Source organism: Schistocerca americana, chromosome 7 (assembly GCF_021461395.2).
Source record: "Schistocerca americana isolate TAMUIC-IGC-003095 chromosome 7, iqSchAmer2.1, whole genome shotgun sequence".
Taxonomy (NCBI): domain Eukaryota; kingdom Metazoa; phylum Arthropoda; class Insecta; order Orthoptera; family Acrididae; genus Schistocerca; species Schistocerca americana.
Genome location: NC_060125.1, coordinates 591,233,144 through 591,254,766, shown reverse-complemented (window position 1 = coordinate 591,254,766; position 21,623 = coordinate 591,233,144). Strand labels below are relative to the sequence as shown.

General features: G+C 42.8%; 1 protein-coding gene across 1 annotated transcript; it reads left to right on the top strand.

The window, feature by feature from the left end:
• The first annotated feature begins 5,727 nt into the window (after positions 1–5,727).
• LOC124622364 (prostaglandin reductase 1-like) lies at positions 5,728–20,705 on the top strand. The gene is made up of 3 exons (XM_047148042.1): positions 5,728–5,928; positions 11,838–12,188; positions 20,143–20,705. Exons 1-3 carry the CDS (start codon positions 5,728–5,730, stop codon positions 20,593–20,595), a joined length of 1,005 nt encoding a protein of 334 aa, XP_047003998.1. The 3' UTR covers positions 20,596–20,705.
• The last annotated feature ends 918 nt before the right edge of the window (positions 20,706–21,623 follow it).

Genomic DNA, 21,623 nt, shown 5'->3' with positions numbered 1-21,623 from the left:
GTAACTCATGAAGAGATATGATATATCCTTAAATCTGACTGGTAATTATGTAGAGAAGTAATGCAAACATCTATAGTAAATCCCCACTAATTCCTTCCCTTCCCGACAAAAAAATAAATAAATAAAAAATTGAAACGTATGTGAATTCCTAAGGGACCAAACTGCTGAGGTCATCGATCCCTAGACATACACATTGCTTAAACTATCTTACACCACACACACCCATGCGGGAGGACCCGAACCTCCGCGGTAGGGGCCGCGCAATCCGTGACGTGGCGCATCAAACTGCGCGGCCACTCCGCACTGCTTCGCTTCCCCTCCCATTCACCTGTAGGCCGGAAAGGTTCCGGATGGTAAAACCATGAAAACATTGGTATAGGTTTAAATGTTGATGTGTCATTTAATAATCGTTCTTCTGTTTACACTCTTGAAATAGCTAACTAATTCGTATGAGCATGAAGATTTATCACGTAACTGTCTACAGATGTGCATTCTGAGCGGAGATTTAATTCACACTCAATCTTTTTCCAAAAATGTTTAAACATCCGATGACTCGTGATTTCATCTACTCCGAGGCTCCCTTTAAATCCAAGCGCCGTGCCCCGCTCAACAAGTGCCTCAAACAAACAACAATGCAACACAAAACAAATGTTTGACCATATAAAAATGTCCTTTGCATTAAAATGACTCTTTCATGTATTTTTTAAACATCATTAACATTATTATAATATTCGCTGTAGAAACGTTTTTTTTTCATTGATATACGGCAACGAGGGTTCTAACTAATAAAAAAATTGTTTTTTTTTTTTTAATTTTACTATTTACGCTTAAATATTGTACGTGGTGGGAGATTATGATTACTTTTATATAGCTATAACAATGAAATCCTACACGAAGCTGAAATGCAGTCGTACTGCACCTTTTGTTCATAAATGGTTATCAAGAATACTTTCTTTCGTATGAAATGTTAATGACATAAAACACTGTAATATTCCATAATTTACTACGTAAAAAGTCTTAAACTTAAGAAAAGAGGGGCCACAGGCTACAGAAACTTCATACGTCTAATGATTACGCGACTAATCCAGAATTACATTTCGCAAAAAATTCTGTATCTTCACAGGCCGACAACGATTAACATACGTATCTGTGTTGCGTACAGGGACACAACAATTTAGAAACCTGCTCAGTTTGCTTTCTCAAGCTTACATAATGAGTTACGCTAAATTCTATCTCTTTGATCGCTTAAAAAGGTATTAAAATGCGGTAGTGTATTCATCAAGTTTGTTAAATGTTTGAATTTGCTTTGCAAACTTCAACGCATTTAATCCAGTCGCACATTTTTGTGATATCATTACATATCTTCTGAACTCTGGCTACTAGCTATACTCAACGATAGTTAATGACCACAAGACAAATATTACAGACTAAAAATACACGCTTTGTAACAAACATAGGTAGGAATTTATTAGAAGAAATAGTTATTAACGAAGGTGAAAGAAAAGGACGTGGCAATCTGCTATTCAGTCTGTTATTTACAGTGACTTCACTCTTTGTAAATGAAAATGTAATATAAACAAAGGAATTAAGATTGCAGATGTTCTTCTGTTTGCTGATGATATCATTATCATTCAGAAGAATGAGAATGACGCATAATGTTACATTTCAACTTAACTACTACGTCCACGGTTTGTTAGGTTCATTATTACAGCTGCAGATAACTATTTTAGAAAACATTTATGTGATCCCGACTTTCTACAATTCGGACTAGGACTGGCCCCAATTATACAGGTTTCGCTGTAGTTTTAAGACTTTTCTACTATTTAGTAGATACAATTGCAATATTTCATTTATATCTGTAGCCACTTTCTGGGTTACTCTCGTATTATGTAAACACCAAGCATGGTCTGGAGCACGCCAGAAACCACTGAGGTACGAATTACCAAGCAAAACTTGGTTTAATCTGAATAGAGTTGAAATTCCAGACGTATTTCCCGAAACAAATGGGAAAAGTTCGCACCCGCTGGACATGGCTTCGGCTGTGGACAGATCAGAAGACACGTTGTGAACACGTGGCTCACGCTTCGCCTTGAGCTTTCAGTATATCATTATAATGCGGGTTCGAGTCAGCACGGATAACAGAAAAACTAGAACTGTCCAAATCACGGAAGTTTTTACCGGAATCTACTGTTTGCTGTATTAACAAAGCATTTGAAGGCACGCCGTATTACTTACATCCTTATTCACCGGAAAGTGGCAACAAGCTTGCAGAATTACACTTGAGACACACCGTAGTTCCTACCACATGCTGCCAGTTCTCTTGCGGGAAATTGTCGTCCAGTTCGTTCTATTTCTGTCTTTCAGTCAGTTTTTCTTGACGACGGTTTTCGTTTTCCGGAGAGTCTGAACACCGGTACGTTGAAACGGATTCTGTCCCGCATACTGCAAAAGCAGATGGTCGTATTTTAGTTCGTCTATCGCCTCGTTTTCGCTCGCTTCCTCTATCAAAAAACACTTGTCACTATTGCGTTGTCACTTGGTTGCTCAGATTCCGGTTCATTGGCATCTCTATTTAACCAGCAGCGGATGTTCCGTCATCTTAACAACCAGAAATTTGTATTCTAAACGAATATATTCTTCCTAATCATAACAAAATACCTTACGGCTAGTTCTATATTTGTTCAAAAATCGCGGATGATTCTCAAGCCCGATTATCCACAGCCAAATAATCGGGAGCTTGTCTTGCAACACACTTTCTCAGTGTAAAATACGACACCATGCTGATCCTTTGCGTGATTGTTTCTTACACTGATCTTAGACTACATTCAGTTTTTATTTATTTATTTATTTATTGTTTACACATACGTCTATTTGTAGTTAACTGTGTTCAATCACGTACAGTGAGGTGACAAAAGTCATGGGATAGCGAGCTGTACATATATACAGGATGAGTCACCTAACGTTACCGCTGGATAATTTCGTAAACCACATCAAATACTGACGAACCGATTCCACAGACCGAACGTGAGGAGAGGGGCTAGTGTAATTGTTTAATACAAACCACACAAAAATGCACGGAAGTATGATTTTTAACACAAACCTACGTTTTCTTAAATGGAACCCCGTTAGTTTTGTTAGCACATCTGAACATATAAACAAATACGTAATCAGTGCCGTTTGTTGCATTGTAAAATGTTAATTACATCCGGAGATATTGTAACCTAAAGTTGACGCTTGAGTACCACTCCTCCGCTGTTCGATCGTGTGTATCGGAGAGCACTGCAACATACATCGCGTTTCTACAGAATGATCTGGCAACGTTGCTCGAAAATGTCCCACTGGAAACGCGTCGACGTATGTGGTACCAGCATGATGGTGCACCTGCACATTCCGCAATTAACACTAGGCTGACCCTTGACAGGATGTTCGACGGGCGTTTCATAGGACGTGGAGGACGCATAAATTGGCCAGCCCATTCTCCTGATCTTACACCTCTGGACTTCTTTCTGTGGGGTACGTTGAAGGAGAATGTGTACCGTGATGTGCCTACAACCCCAGAGAATATGAAACAACGTATTGTCGCAGCCTGCGGCGACATTACACCAGAGGTACCGCGGCGTGTACGACATTCATGACGCCAGAGATTGCAATTGTATGCAGCAAATGATGGCCACCACATTGAACGTCTATTGGCCTGACATGTCGGGACACACTCTATTCCACTCCGTAATTGAAAACGGAAACCACGTGTGTATGTGTACCTCACCCCTCATGGTAATGTACATGTGCGTCAGTGAAAAAGACCAATAAAAAGGTGTTAGCATGTGGACGTAATGTGCTGTTCTAGTCTCTTCTGTACCCAAGGTCCATCACCGTCCCCTTTGGATCCCTACGTAATTCGGCGCTCTCCGATACACACGATCGAACAGCGGAGGAGTGGTACTCAAGCGTCAACTTTAGGTTACAATATCTCCGGATGTAATTAAAATTTTACAATGCAACAAACGGCACTGATTACCTATTTGTTTATATGTTCAGATTTGCTAACAAAACTAACGGCGTTCCATTTAAAAAAACGTAGGTTTGTGTAAAAAAACGTACTTCCGTGCATTTTTGTATGGTTTGTATTAAACAATTACACTAGCCCCTCTCCTCACATTCGGTCTGTGGAATCGGTTCGTCAGTATTTGATGTGGTTTACGAAATTATCCAGCGGCAACGTTAGGTGACTCACCCTGTATATGTTCATATCCGTGTGAATCCCATAGGGGGATAGGACGACATATACAGACGGCGGTAGTATACTCAGATGGTTCATTTGGAAAGGATTCCGGCTTGATTATGACCACGCGATGGGAATTAAAAGGCTTTGAAACCGAAATCGTAGTTAGAGCTAGACACATGGGGCATCGTTAGGGAATTCAGTATTCCTAGATCCGCAGTGTCAAGAGTGTGCCGATATGACCAAATTTCAGGTATCACCCGTCACCACAGACAACGCAGTGGCCTTCACGTAACGACCGAGAGCAGCTCCATTCGTGTCGAGCTTTCAGTGCTAACAGATAACGAGCACTACGTGAAATAACCACAGACATCAATGTGGCAAGCACGACAAACATGTCTGTTAGGACAGTGAGGCGAAAATTGACGTTAATAGGCCATGGCAGCAGACAACCGACGCTTGTGCCTTTGCTAACAGCACGACAATGTTTCCAATGGCTCTGAGCACTATGGGACTTAACTTCTGAGGTCATCAGTCCCCTAGAACTTATAACTACTTAAACCTAACTAACCTAAGGACGTCACACACATCCATGCCCGAGGCAGGATTCGAACATGCGACCGCAGCGGTCGCGCGGGTCCAGACTGAAGCGCCCAGAACCGCTCGGCCACACCGGCCGGCTCATCGAACATTAATGGGATATAAGCAAGAGGTCGGTTCGTGCACAAAATCCTGCACCGGCAACATCTTCCACATTCTGGACGGCTATAGAGGCAGCATGGTTCAGTACTTCTGGAGGGGACTTCCAACGACTTATTGAGTCCGTGCCACGATGAGTTGCCGGCCGGCAAAGGGAGGTCCGACACCGTATTGAAAGGTATCCTGTGACTCTTGTCACCTCAGTGCAAATCGCGCTGACTTTAGTTATTGTCTGTGAATAAAAGCATCATTTGGCCGGCCGGTTTGGCCCAGCGCTTGTAGGCGCTTCAGTCTGGAACCGCGCTGCTGCTACGGTCGCAGGTTCGAATCCTGCCTCGGGCATGGATTTGTGTGATGTCCGTCGGTTAGTTAGCTTTAGGTAGTTCTGAGTTCTAGGGGACTGATGACCTCAGAAGTTAACTCCCATAGCGCTCAGACCCTTCTTTTTTTTTTTTTTTTTTTTTTAAAGCATTTCTGTTCGTCTCATTGGGTATTTCTTTCATTTACCTTCCGTACTGTACTGCAGCAACACTTTGTGAAGAGTTGCCCCAGAATTTGGAGAGAGTACATTTGTAGAGAGAACTAGCTATTAATTTACACAACAAACGGATGTTAAATTGCAAGACAGTGGTGGAATTTGCATCTCATCGCCTCTCAGACCGACAGTGATTCAGCACAGTGAGTCTGACGACCTTCCATCTGGGACCCAATACAGATAGCGATGACAACGCGTCAAGGTCTCGCGGCGCGGCCGCGTTATATAAGCGGCGTGCAGCGACCGCGCTTGCAGTAGGACACCGGCAGCCATGGTGAAGGCGCGCAAGATCGTGATCGCCCGCGTGTTCCAGGGAGAGCCGCGGCTTCAAGACTTCCGCATCGAGGAGGAGGACCTGCCGGCCCTCCGCGATGGCCAGATACTCGCCGAGGCAGTCTACATCAGCGTCGATCCCTACCAGAGGGCGTACAAGAACATGCACCAAGTCGGCGCCACCATGATCGGCTCGCAGGTGAAGTTGCTGTCATATGCCTCCGTTGCTAACCAATTCTAATTAACTCGCACTAATTACTGTCCTGACAGAAGAACACCATTGCGAATGACAAAATTATTACAGGTACGCCATACTGAAGAACACAAGTCCACACACACACACGCTCACAAAGAACTTCACTGACTTTCCATTGGCACCCCCTGTTTCTGTTCACCACTGATGCAAAAATAAAATAAAAACAATTTACTGTGCTGAAGTCAATGAATCAATTTACTTTTGGGTAATGACAGATGATAAAACTTTGCAAAAAATGTCGTACATGAACGAGTTCAATTTTTTGAAAGATAAAAGCCTTTTCAGGCCATTTGACAGATACTCGTATTTCACTTTTATCTTTTTTTTTTTATTACTTGATTTAAGTCTGGAAATTTGTGGTAAGTTCCTATGCGACCAAATTGCTGAGGCCATCGGTCCCTAGGCTTCCAAACTACTTAATCTAACTTAAACTAACCTACGCTAAGGACAAACACAAACACCCATGCCCGAGGAAGGACTCGAACCTCCGACGGGGGCAGCGGCGCGAACCGTGGCAAGACGCCTCAGACCACGCGGCAGATTTAAGTTGCTAACAGGCGACGATGAACGAGAATAATATTATCACATGCTTATTTCTAATAAGTAACAAAGCTGAAGTAATCAGATAGATACTGAAACTGCTTTGTGAGTTGGTATTAATCTCAAATGATAACATTATGAATAATTAGTTTGTTGGTGTACGCCTTTTTTTATTTACTTGATCATAAAATGATAGACATAAATCTATCGTTAACTGAATGCGATTTTTGCCGTGGTCCTTTAGTTACGATCAATTTTATCTTCTCCTTCTTCTGTCCTTCAAGACTGAGTCGTTTGTGCCTCTTCCGGCTTCACCTTTTACTGCCACCTCTTTCTGGGCCTTCGTACGTCCCTTCTTCCTCTTGGCTGGTACAGCGTGGCCACTCATTCTTTGTTGGTGATGTTAGCATACAGTTTTATTTTGTTCAGTCTTTTCATTAGCGTTATAAATATTTAGTTCGTTCCTAACAACTTCATTTCTTATGCGGTCTTCACTGGGAACAACTCTCACTTCCCTAAAAAATCTCATTTCTGCTGCTTGTGGTTTGCTTTTATCTCGTTTTTAAGGATCCATGACTCTCTTCCCTACAACAGTACACGATCAATTCATATGTCGTTAAGTAAACCATCAGTCTCACTGTATAAGAAAGTTGCCATTACTGTTTTACTGTAAAAGTCATCTTGTTGTGAACTGCTACTTATCACACACATTAATTCGACATTTACAGATGTTTATGGTCTATCAGAAATATCCAAATTCCGTGTGTTTAGAAAAATAGGAATAGCCTGACTTGTATTTACGTTATTCTTAATATCGTTGACAACTGGCAAGTGCGTTATACGATCTTTAGTCAACAGTTACTTTATGTAATACCATTCGCTGTGACTAACTGACACTAGTCCAATCACTCCTTGTCCATCGACATATTTCATAAGCTTTATGTAACAAGAAATATTTTATTTCTCTGAACCGACGTCTTGCATTTTCCTGGAAGACGTTTTGTCAACAGAATCATATCACTCTTTTGAATACATAGCAGTTGATAAGAGTATAGCAGCCCTTCGGTTCAAGGTTTAGTTTCTTCTAACTTACACTACAGCTTTCACCGGCTTGTACAAACGCAGAAGAGTATTAATTGATGTGATATCTACGTATAAAATGCATTGTTAGATCACTAATTCACCTGAAGACGAATAGAACGACAGGTATCCATGGCCCGGGGGGGGGGGGGGGGATATTTTTGGGTTCTGGAGAAATGTAGGATCATACGAGAAAATTTATCTTTGCAGATAGATTCAAAAACGGCAAAACAATATTTATAGCATTTGCATATTTAGAAAAAAACAATGACAATGTTGACTGGAATACACTCTTTGGAATTAAAAAGTTATCTAAAATAAAATACGGGGAGGGAAATGTATTTAGATTGCACAGTAACCAGACTGCAGCTGCCAAGAAGAATACGAAAAGGAAATCAGTAACTGCCTCACCATCATATTATTCAGTCAGTACACTGAACAAGCAATGAAGGAAACTCAGGAGATATATGGAAAGGAAATTAAAGTTGAAGCAGAACAAATGGAAAACGCTTCAGTTCTCTGACAACATTGAAGTTCTACCAAACAGTACAAAAAACTTGGAAGACTATTTGACCAGAAAGGGTAGTGTCTTCAAAAGAAGTTGTAAGATGAATATCAACAATAGCAAAGCAAAGGTAACGAAGTGTAGTGGAATTAAATCAGGCGATGACGAGGGAATTAGATTATGAAACAAGTTACTAGAAGTAGTAGATGACTTGTACTATTTGGGCAGCAAAATAACTTACGATGGCAGAAGTAACGAGAATATAAAATGCACACTAGCAGTAGCAATGAAATCTTTTCCAAAGACAAGAAATAGAGAGTGGAAACAGTTGTCGGGTGAGAGGTCGAATGTCGTTGTGAATTTCCACAATATTTCATCAAACGCAATCGAATGAGATCTTCAGGTGCGACTAATACATTGCTGAGTAATGAATGTTACGACTGTCATAAATCAGCAGAGTTCGACGCACCTGCATATGTCAATCAGCTGCGTCAATGAAACATTATGGGTATTTCACCACGACAATCGACCTCTCTTCCGACAACCTTACCTAGTAATCCGTCGGGTAAGTCTCAAGCAACGCAAGAAAAACGGTAATATCGAGTACAAATGTAAAAGTCTGAATGTCTTACACGATAGTATTTGCTGGATTGTAGTAGCCTTATCTGTAATCGATTCGTGTAGAATAAACAGAATAGACATGAACAGAATAGAAGCTTAACATTAGATGAGTAGACTGGATAACTGATGAAGAGAAACTGAATCGTGTTGAGCAGAAAAAAGTGCATGAGCATAACTTAACTGTAAGATTGGATCATGAGGCATCAAGCAAAAGTCAGTTTGGTAATTCGGAGAAGTGTGGGGCTACAAATAGTAGAGGGCGGCCAGTGTTCGGCTACGGAGTTTCATACGGACAAAGCTTGCATTAGGTATGCAGAGATGATGAGACTTAATCAGAAGGTCTAGCAGATACAGACGCATCAAATAAGTCTTCGGAATGAAGACCACGAAACAGCATATCATTAAATATTACTGTGCTGGCAGACTATATTTTACCATACACTACAGTGTGACGTTAATATTACGAATGTAAATCGATGGAAAGTACTGTGTGATAACTATTGAACTGTATGAAATGAAATCGTCATTACTTCTGAATGGTTTGCGTTAGCACGTTCAAACTGTACGGTTGGCCGCAGGGCACGGTGGGAATTAGTACTCAGATGCATGGTTTGGTTTAGCGAAGAAGCCCACTTTCATTTGGATGGGTTCGTCAATAAGGAAAATTGGCGCATTTGGGGAACTGAGAATCCACAATGCGCGATCGAGAAGTCTCTTCACCCTCAACAGTTGACTGTACGATATTCCTTGATGCCAAGGTGACTACCGAACAGTACGTGAAGGTTTTGGAGATGATTTCGTCCCCATTACCCAAAGTGACCCTGATTTAGACAAGATGTGGGTCATGCAAGACAGAGCTCGATCCCATCGAAGAAGGAGAGTGTTTGACGTCATCGAGGAGCAGTTTGGGGACCGCATTCTGGCTTTGGGATGTCAAGGGGCCACTGGCATGAGCCTCGATTGGCCGCCATATTCTCCGGATCTGAATACATGCGATTCCTTTTTGTGGGGCTATATTAAAGACAAGGCGTATAGCAATAACCCCAAAACTATTGCTGAGCTGAAAACAGCTATTCCAGAGGCCATCGACAAGATCAATGTTCTGACACTTCAGCAGGTCATGCAGAATTTCGCTATTCGTCTGTGCCACATCAACGCCAATGAAGGCAGTCTTATCGAACATGTCATAACCTATATCCGAATATATGTAGTAACGTTTAAATGTTGGATAAGGTGTGTAGTTTGTAACTAATTTACGTTTTTTTTCATATAGTTCAATAATTCTCACGCTGTAATTCCTTTCTGTTATGCAGTCTGCAGTAGATCTTTCTCGAGCGCTTTGTAGAGAACTAGGGTGGCAAGAAATCAACAAGTGATTGAGAACTCTGAAGAAACTTTCAAACGCCAAGATCGCTAGTAAAGCTGATACAATGTCCGGAACATATAAAATGATCAATAAGTCACGCCTAAGACAGTAACAAATTATCAGTATTTGGCTGTGATTTCAGTTACATTCAGACTGCATGCCACCTGTTTTATAGCATCCACACTATCATGAAACTCACAGGTTATTATATAAGTTACAAGTAACAACTAAAAGCAAGGTTATTCTACTAAAAGAGGCATTATAACTTTCAACGTCATACGCCATCTGTTGACCGACGTTCGTACTTCGTGCTGAGAGTCTTGTGTCTCAGGCTATCGATGTATAAACTGTCTATGGTCGAAGAAGTGGTCCACGTATTCTAAACACAAACTCGAACTGTAGTGTATGGCAAATTGTGTTATTCTCAACATCCACCATTAATATATTCACACTTGTTTCAATACTAAAAAATTGAAAGCCTGAGGAAGAATACATTTAATCCATACTTACTATAGACTGTTTCGTTGGGGCAAAATTTTCTCTGTGCACAGTCGTGTCCAGTTCTCAAGTAACTTTTGTTTATCGTGTAGTAAAGGTTATGTAGTAGTCCTGTCCATTATCTGAGAAACGTTTTCTGACTTTACCTTGCAGTTTTAGATTTTTTGATGAAAAGTGCGATAAAAGTAGCAAATTGGGTGAACGTAAACATCAGGCTATGCTGTAGGTCAATCTTTTACCACAACTTTTATTTGCCATTTTCATTCGTTAGCTCCGCCAATTCACAAGCAAACTATCGCTTTCCAACCTAATCCAAACATCGGGCTACGCTAGAGATCAGTCTGTCTCAGTCTGTCATTACAACCAAGATTTTTTGGAGTTCTAATATCACACTCTAGCCTGTCAGCAACAACTGAGGATGAATGGTTCTAAATGCGAGTATTAACAATATCATATCACCTAACATTTTGTCTCGTCGGTTATCGAAAACGCTAACGTTAGGTCTAAACAAGTAATCGCCTTTACAAGCGAGAACATATGGCTTCCGTCGCGTTGTTACAATCCACCTGGCTAGGTATACCAGTTAGCAACGCACTTGTCAGTGACTGTTAGTCCTCACACGTTACTAATCACAATGTAATAGGTGAGACGACAGCAGCAGGAATATTTTAATGTTGGTGGATTGTGGAGGGATGTGTTTTGGTCTTCAGTCCTGAGAGTGGTTTGATGCAGCTCACCGTGCTACTCTATCCTTTGCAAGCTTCTTCATCTCCCAGTACCTACTGCAACCTACATCCTCCTGAATCTGCTTAGTGTATTCATCTCTTGGTGTCACTCTACGATTTTTACCCTCCACGCTACCCTCCAATACTAAATTGGTGATCCCTTTATGCCTCAGAACATGTCCTACCAACCGATCCCGCCTTCTAGTCAAGTTGTGCCACAAACTCCTCTTCTCCCCAATTCTATTCAATACCCCCTCATTAGTTATGTGATCTACCCATCTAATCTTCAGCATTCTTCTGTAGCACCACATTTCGAAATCTTCTATTCTCTTCTTGTCTAAACTATTTATCGTCCACGTTTCACTTCCATTGTGGAGGGATACAGGTTGTGAATTCGCAAAACTGTAACAAAACACTACTAAAAATACCAGTTATTGCAATTAACAGAAATCACTGTCTCCAGGAAGTCACAGTTTACGCTGTCTCTAAAGAGAAGTGTGCTAATCTCTGCCCACAGGTGGCCCGCATCGTGGAGAGCCGTGCTGCGGGCTTCCCAGTGGGGCGGTACGTGGTCGGCTACTGGGGGTGGCGCGACCGCACCGTGGCCGACGTGGGGCCGGATGCGCCCTACTTCATGTCGCCGGTCATGCTGGTGCCAGACCTGGGGGAGCTGCCCCTCTCCCTCTCTCTGGGGGTGCTGGGCATGCCCGGAATCACGGCCTACTTTGGACTGCTGGAGATCTGCAAGCCTAAGGAGGGAGAGGTCGCCGTAGTCAGTGGGGCAGCAGGTGCTGTGGGGTCCATAGTCGGGCAGATAGCGCGCCTCAAGGGGTGCAAAGTAATTGGCTTCGCGGGATCAGACGCTAAGGTAAGACACCGCTTCCATTTGGGATTCCTGCACATATGACGCTGTGGTGTGCGTTCTGTAAGACCTTCAGTACACACACCATCAGATCACTTGACCTGTCGCTGTAACGAAGTAGGCGAGTGTCAGCAATATGTCTCGTGGTCTTATCGTGGCGTGTTTATCTTCTGCCGTTAGGTCAGACGATAGAAATGCCACTTGCACGCTTAGAGTAGCAGATTGACGGCGACCAACCTAAAACAGAACTTGATTAATTTTCACACGCATTTATTAAAATAATAACAAACATAAAAATTACTTAACTTGGTTTTGGATGCTATTTACAATTGACAATCTGAAGTTCCTTTGGTATTGGTACGTTAGTCTTATTCTCACATATATCTCTGATACTTGACAAAAGTGTGTATACATTTGTCTTCATGTCTATGTACAGGAATATGGTAATCTTATTAGGCGCAGACTGATACTTGACTATAGACTGGTACAGACAAATGTAGACTGGTACAGACTAATGCATACTGGTACAGATTGGTGCAGACAAATGCAGACTGACTAATCGGAGGTCTGTACACTCATTATAATACCACGCGCATTCGTGTATCACTGCGCGAGTGTGATCTGCGAGGAGAAAAAGTTCTACGTTAGCAGCAATCTCATTGGCTGCGTTACATATTAATACACGGATCTGCGGAAGCAGAATTTGGTCCGTCTCTATGGCAGCGCCATCTCGTGGTGCGGAGATGGACGAGCGCTGCGCCTGCACTGTTGTGCTTAGCGGGGCGCGCTCTAGTGGGAAAGTTGTGTATGCGCTGACTACGTGGAACTATGTACACAACAGACGCAGGTGAGGTCAGTGCAGCATAATCTCATCAGATCAGTGACACTTGTTCGTAAGTACTGCTGAGTTTTCCTCAAAATCCTTACATTCTTCAGACATAGGAAGGCTGCCCAGAAAGTAATGCATCCCATTTTTATCTCAGCTGAAAACAATGCTACGAATGGGAAACGTTACGTCTGTATTATTTGAAGTCTCCTGAGTGAGCGCGCCAAGTATCTGTCACTTCCGACAGATAGCGTAGCTGCATTTCAAAGTGGCATCTGAGGGTGACACACGTTAGAAGCAACGTGCCGCCATTGAATTTCTCAGTGTAGAGGAGAAACAGTGGGGAATATTCACAAACATTTGTGCAAAGTCTATGCAGCATCTGCTGTCGACAGGAGTACAGTTAGTAGCTGGGCACGGAGGGTGAGGTCATCAGAAGGTGGTTCGGTGGAGCTCGACGATTTGCAGCGGTCGGGGAGACCATCCACGGCTGTCACACCTGACATGTTGCAGCGAGCTGATGTTGCCATTCACGAGGACAAATGGACAAATGGTTCAAATGGCTCTGACCACTATGGGACTCAACATCTGAGGTCATCAGTCCCCTAGAACCTAGAACTACTTAAACCTAACTAACCCAAGGACACCACACACATCCATGCCCGAGGCAGGATTCGAACCTGCAACCGTAGCAGTCGCGCGGTTCCAGACTGAAGCGCCTAGAACCGCTCGGCCACACCGGCCGGCTTCACGAGGACAGACGCATTACGACTCGGTAGTTGGCGCTGCATCTGTCAATCAGCAAAGGAAGTGTGGATGCAATTATCCGCATTTTTGGATATTCAAAAGCGTGTGCAAGATGGGTCATGCGGTGTCTTACGGTGGATCACAAATCGCACAGAAAAAAACATTTTGTCTTGATTTGCTGCAACGTTTTGAAACTGAGGGGGAGGCCTTCTTGTCCCAGATTGTGACAGGTGATGAAACCTGGGTTCACCATCTTGAGCCAAAAACAAAACTACAGTCGATGGAATGGCGCCGTTCTCTTTCCCCGCAGAAGAAAAAATTCGAAGCACCTGCTTCCGCCAGTAAGATCATGATCATCGTGTTATGGGGCTGTTAAGGTGTGATTCTCATTGATATGATACCAAGAGGCGGTATCATTAATTCAGGAGCATATGTCAACACATTAACAAAACTGAAGACGCGCTTCCGGCGACTTAGGCGCCACAACAATCCAGCAAATGTTTTGCTGCAACACGATAACGCTCGGCCCCACACAAGTATGAGGACTGCTGAACGCATCGCAGAACAGGGTTGGACAGTGATACTCCATCAACCCTACAGCCCTGATCTACCCCCTCGGGCTTAACACTTGTTTGGGCCAATAAAAGATGCCATTCGTGGAAGACACTTTGAGGACAATGAGGAGGTGATTCACACAGGGAAGCACTGGCTCCGTCACCGGGACAAGAACTGGAACCGACAGGACGTTTTGCGCTGGAGGAAGACCACAGAACGGGATGGAGATTACGTGAAAAAATAGGGTATGTAGATAAAACACCATTCTTTCGTGCGTGTAATTCTCATTATGTCCAATAAAGAATTATTGAAGAAAAAAAATGCGGTGCATTAATGTCTGGCAACCCTCGTACAAAGTGTAAATAAAGACATGTGCATTACCTGGTCAAACGTATTCGGACACCTCTATGTAATGGGAAATTGACGACTAAATGTCGCTAGAGGCAGACGTGCCAGTATAAAAGGAAGTGGGGAGAGAAGCAGCGACAGCAGGATTTATCAGTCGGGAGAGCTCTGTTACTTCGAATTTGAAGTCGAAAAGCGATGGAACAGCCACAGTAAGCCGAGACCAGGCTGGGCTCACACACTGAGAGACAGGTACCATCGAATATTGCAGAATGTGGTTATAAAAATCGCGTGAAATCAGCGATAGATTTCACTCGTCAGTTCCAAAGTGCTAACAGCAGTTCGGCCAGCACATTGGTTGTGCACAGGTAGTTAACAAACATGGGGTACAGTGATCGAGCAGCTGCTTATAGGCCACACGTTTCTGCAGTCAGTACAAAGCGACGCTTGGAGCGCTGTAAACAACAACATCACTGGATAGTGGATGAAACTGATGATTTGGAGTAATGAATCACACTATACCTTGTGACAATTCCGTGGGAAGTTTCCGGTTTGCTGGATGCCTGGAGAACGTTCCTGTGATCAGCTATTACCAACAGTAAAATGCGGAGGAAGTGATTTTATGCTACTGGGGTGTTTGTCATGGTTATGGAGTGGTCCCCTTACTGGGTTTAAGAAAACACTAAATGCGGAAGGATACGAACACATTCTGCAATATTGCATACTGTGTACAGTAGAGGTACAGTTTCGAGACGATGAATGTTGCATCAGCGTGACACTACACTCTGCCACAAAGCAGCGTCCGTGAGCCCATGGTTTGTGTACAATAACGTTCTTAAAATTGACTAGCCTACCCAGAGCCCCTATCTGAGCTTAGTGCATCACCGTTAGGACGTCGACTTTGCACCAGATCCCACTGTCCAACTTCACTATCTTCTTTCGTTACTAGGAGGACTTGTGGCAAAAACTGGGGCCTAAGCCCCAGGGGTATGCACTGGAAATACACCACAGTGGTTAGACCTAGGATTTCATATGGGGCCATAGTGGGGTGAAAGAAGGTAGAACAGCGGGTTTCTGCTAAAGAGCTTGCTAAGGTGCAGAGATTGACCTGCTTAGCCATGTTGTTGTTGTGGTCTATGTTATTTGTTAAGAAGAAAATACTCATGTATATGAACCATGTTGTTGTTGTTGTGGTCTTCAGTCCTGAGACTGGTTTTATGCAGCTCTCCATGCTACTCTATCCTGTGCAAGCTTCTTCATCTCCCAGTACCTACTGCAGCCTGCATCCTTCTGAATCTGCTCAGTATGTTCATCTCTTGGTCTCCCTCTACGATTTTTACCCTCCACGCTACCCTCCAATACTAAATTGGTGATCCCTCGATGCCTCAGAACATGTCCTACCAACCGATCCCGTCTTGTAGTCAAGTTGTGCCAAAAACTCCTCTTCTCCTCAATTCTGTTCAATAACTCCTCATTGGTTATGTGATCTACCCATCTAATCTTCATCATTCTTCTGTAGCACAACATTTCGAAAGCTTCTATTCTCATCTTGTCCAAACTATTTATCGTCCATGTTTCACTTCCATACATGGCTACACTCCATAGAAATACTTTCAGAAACAACTTCCTGACATTTAAATCTATACTCGATGTTAACAAATTTCTCTTCTTCAGAAACGCATTCCTTGCCATTGCCAGTCTACATTTTATATCATCTCTACTTCGACCATCATCAGTTGCTTTGCTCCACAAATAGAAAAACTCCTTCACTACTTTAAGTGTCTCATTTCCTAATCTAATTCCCTCAGCATCGCCCGACTTAATTCGACTACATTCCATTATCCTCGTTTTGCTTTTGTTGATGTTCATCTTATATTCTCCCTTCAAGACACTGTCCATTCCGTTCAACTGCTCTTCCAAGTCCTTTGCTGTCTCTGACAGAATTACAATGTCATCGGCGAACCTTAAAGTTTTTATTTCTTCTCCATGGATTTTAATACCTACTCCGATTTTTTCTTTTGTTTCCTTTACTGCTTGCTCAATATACAAATTGAATAACATCGGGGAGAGGCCATAACGGGCGGAATTAGCAGCACACCAACCGCTGGAATGGAAGCCATGCTGGATATGCCTCTACTTCACCTTTGGGTTAAGATGGAGGCAGCAGCTGGGGCATACAGACTTAAAAATGGCCAAAACTGGGTCTCATTCAGATATCCAGAATCACACACTAACGTAGTGAGTGAGGTAAATATAGGTATGGCCAGGGAAATGCCCGCCGACTATATAATAACTCCGAACTGCTTCGACAAGCCTTACAACATAATAATTGTAAGTAGGGAGCAGTGGAAGAAAACAGTTCGACACCATACGAGGGACATTGTTTGGTTCACCGATGGGTCGAAAACAGATCAAGGCGTCGGGGCAGGGTTGTACGGGGTTCAACCAAGACTGGAGAGCAGCATCTCTCTAGGGAAGCTGGCCTCTGTATTCCAAGCCGAAATTACTGCAATTAGGGCATGTGAGGAGGAGAATATGAGTAGGTGCTACAATGACCGTAGCATCTACATCTATTCAGACAGCCAGGAAGCCCTGAAATCATTGGCAGCTCCTGCAACAAGATCTAAGATTGTTGCAGATTGCCACAGGGCTCTGGTGGAGCTAGGGGGAAGCAATAGGGTGAACCTAGTGTGGGTCCCTGGCCACTCAGGGACCTGTGGCAATGAACAAGCCGATAGATTGGGTAGGATGGGGGCAACAACTCCATTTATTGGACCGGAACCTGTCTTGACAATCATCAAGGCTATGATCAAATTAGAACTACTGAACTGGCTTAGGAAACAGCATGTAGGATATTGGACCATGGTCCATAAACAAAAACATGGTAAGGTAATGATGCCCAAGCCATGTTTTAAAAGAAGCTCTGTAATCCTGGGATTGAACAGGAAAGAGATCAAACTCATGACTGGACTGATGATCGGCCATGGGAACTTCAAAAAACACCTACACACAATGGGTATAATGGAAGAGGACCCTAAATGAAGGATCTGTGATGAGGGTGAAGAAACTGCATCACACCTAATCTTTGAATGCATGGCATTGGAGAGTAAAAGATACAGAATCTTCGGGACAACTAGACTTGAAGAAATTGTGTCTAACAAAAAACTGGTAGAGGGACTCTTTGCACTATTTAAGGGCACTGGTTGGCTTTAGTAGATATACAGGGAGCGATACCGCACGATAAACCTAGTTTCGGTGCGGGCAGTGGCGGGTTAGACCTAAGCTGTTTTAGCTCTCCTGTTAAAATCAATCAATCAATCTTCTTTCGTTTCGGTTCTTGAGGAAGAATGGGATGGCGTTTCTTCACAAATACACACCTCACTAAAAGTGTCCCTAGGAGGTTTCAAGGTGTCATAAAGTCGAAGGGTGGACACCTCCCATATTAATGTCCATTAATAGGTATCTGGATGCTTTTGATCAGATGTTTAAGGTCGCACCTCCATTCAACGAGATTATGTTGGCTATTTTCAAAAAATTGTATGATGTGTCACTCGTACAAAAGCATATTGTTTGGTTGGCCGGTATAAAGAGAGCTTGAGAGATGAAGTGTCGTATTTGTATTACTATCGGTGAATATACATATGAAAAATAAGAAAAAGAGAATGAAACTGGGCGTGCGTTCACAGCCTCCACTCTTCTTTGGAGACGTCTCAAGGATAAATGTTGATAAGCAGTACTCACGTGTCTTCACTCCGTACTGTACTGATGAACCACAAACCGTTTGCACTCAGTCTCTCAAACACAACAGCTAATTTTAAAGCTCGAAATCTCATTCTTCACGAATATTCTAACCACGTACTATCTGGTCGATTCTTGGCGCATTAGCATTGTTTCCAGGCCACAGTGTAACACTGACCCGCTAAGGACAGTAGAAAAAAATGACTTGTTACGTTTCATTAACGATAATTACGTATGTAAATTCAGAAAAATTACACTCTGTGGTTGTTTCAAAACCCCGACAGACAGTTCATTGTACGTACTCATCGCAGGCTTGACTTATGTCACAGTACTCGCACTTCTGCTGTGTCTGTGTGGGGAAGCATGCAGCGACGCAATATTTTTTCCGCATTAATGATCTGATCTCATCGCCACCTATACGAAATTTTTGGGGGTAATATAAACAAAAGTGGTTAGTTACAAGGATGTACCGGAATCTGTTGTTAGCTATTGAATAGAGCGTCGAGTAACAAATCCAGAAGTTGTCATCTTGAGGTTGAAGGTCTTCTGTCTGTGTTCGTTTACAAACAAATAATAGATGTATACAGAGCTCTCTATAATGGAAGTGTGTTCCCCGCCCTCAAAGAACTATCGGACAACACCGACCTATAAGCTCCCCCTCCCCCCCCCCCCCTTTCCCTTACACACACATATTTTTAAAGAAAATTTATAGAAATAAATGAAAATAAAATAAATAATTAGATAAAAAAGTAAGTAAATAGATAAAACCCACACCCATTCACACACACAAAAACACACACACACACACACACACACACACACACACACACATACATGCATGCACGCACACAAATCTTCCAAATAGAATTAGTTAATGTTAGGTCGACCATAACATCCCAGGCGTAAAATTTCGAAGTAAATAACTTTTCCACATTAAGATCTATCTGCTGGCAAAAGACAAGCCGCGAAAGAAAACAAGTGCAATAAAAAAAACATAAAAACCCAGGAAAACCACTGCATATAAATAGTAAATACTGTCTTCAAAACCCAAATTTATATGTTTACAAGTACATAGTAAAGAGCAATTTTTCCTGTTTAATAGAAATAAAATAAAGGCCCATTGATGATTCTCAATATTCAGCGAAACATATGTGGTAAACAGGAGAAAAGGTAAAACTGGGTGTTTGTGAAGGTGGACCCCCTCCAAAAACTAATCTATTCAGAAGTTAATGAAGGAAGAATGTAGTTGAAGTAATAAGACACTAAACAACGCAGTTTTACCATTCCAGTAAAAATGAAAGGCAAGGCAAAAATTATTGTATGATAAACATATGCCACCATAATCAGCTATCTATTAAAGCTGTAGAGGAGAAGTGCTAATTATGACCTATTTGTAGCAAAAATTGTGTCGTTCATCTGGAATGATTTGGGAAAACGAGTGAAAATCCGAATCAGGAGCCGGCCGAAGTGGCCGTGCGGTTAAAGGCGCTGCAGTCTGGAACCGCAAGACCGCTACGGTCGCAGGTTCGAATCCTGCCTCGGGCATGGATGTTTGTGATGTCCTTAGGTTAGTTAGGTTTAACTAGTTCTAAGTTCTAGGGGACTAATGACCTCAGCAGTTGAGTCCCATGGTGCTCAGAGCCAGCCAGCCGAATCAGGAGTGGATGTCATTATAGTAATTAGCTGTAACTTATTTACACAATGTGAAAACGTCCTCTTGTAGCGATATAACTGGCCTCTCTTCCGCAGGTGAAGTGGCTGAAAGAGGAGTTGGGATTCCATCACGCATTTAACTACAAGACGAATGACGTCACAGAGGCGCTGAAGCAGGCGGCACCTGACGGCGTCGACGTGTACTTCGACAACGTGGGCGGCGAGATGAGCAGCGCAATCATCAACAGCATGCGAGAGTACGGTCGCATCTCCGTGTGCGGCGCGATATCTGGATACAACGAGTCTAATCTCCCGAAGGCTACCATCATCCAGCACGCAGCCATATTCAAGCAGCTCCGCATGGAGGGATTCATGTACATCCGATGGCACGACCGCTGGGGAGAGGGCATCGGACAGCTGATGCAGTGGATCAGGGAGGGGAAAATCAAGTACCACGAGACTGTTACCGACGGCTTCCAGAACACTCCCAAAGCCTTTGTTGGCATGCTGCAAGGAGAGAACCTAGGGAAAGCTGTTGTTAAAGTCTGAAGCGTGAAGCATACTTCCGTACTAGATTTGGGCGCATGAGCAGGGCCAAAGACAATTTGTTACAGTATTTTGTGCAGTGAATTACAAAAGGTAGCTGGATGACTGGGACAGAATATTGTTTCAGAATTTGTTTGTGCTTTCATTTTTGTAAACTAAAAAGAAATAAATTTTATAGAAAACTTTTTGAGTGTTGTGTCCATTATTTAACTCCACAGTCAGATTATATGTCCCAGCACGTAATTGTCGCAAAAACAACATAACTTAGGTGCTACACACCAACAACTATAAGAGCATGATACGATAGAAAATATTCATGTAGCTGGTTAATGTTTGTGTTCTTAAGTAATAGAACCCAAATATGAAGTCCTCGACAGAGAGTGTTCATCAGAGACAAGGGTACCGTCAGGAGTGCCCCAGGGTAGTGTGATAGGACCGTTATTATTTTCTATACACATAAGTGATGTGGCGGACAGGGTGGGGAGCAATTTGCAGTTGTTTGCTGATGATACAGTGTGTAAGGTAAGTTGTCGTGGTCGAAACACTATAGAATGAAACAAGATGACTTACAAAAAATTTCTACTTGGTGTGATGAATGGCAGCTAGCTCTGAATGTAGATAAATGTAAGTTAATACGAAGGAGTAGGAAGAACAAACCTGTAATGTTCGGATGCAGCGTTAGCAGTGTCCATCTTGACACTGTGACATCTTTTAAATACCTGGGCGTAACTTGCAAAGCGATATGAAATGGAACGCACATATGAGGATTGTGGTAGGAAAGGATAATGGTCGACTTCAGTTTACTGGGAGAATTATGGTACAGTGTTAATGCGACCTATTCTTGAGAACTGCTAGCGTGTTTGTGATCCCCACCAGGCCGGATCAAAGTCAGGCCGCTAGATGTGTTACTGGTGGGCTCGAACAACAGGCAAGTTCTATGGATGTGCTTTGGGAACTCAAGTCGAAATCCCTGGAGGGAAGGCGACGTTCTTTTCGGGGAACACTATTGAAAAAATTTAGAGAACCGGTAT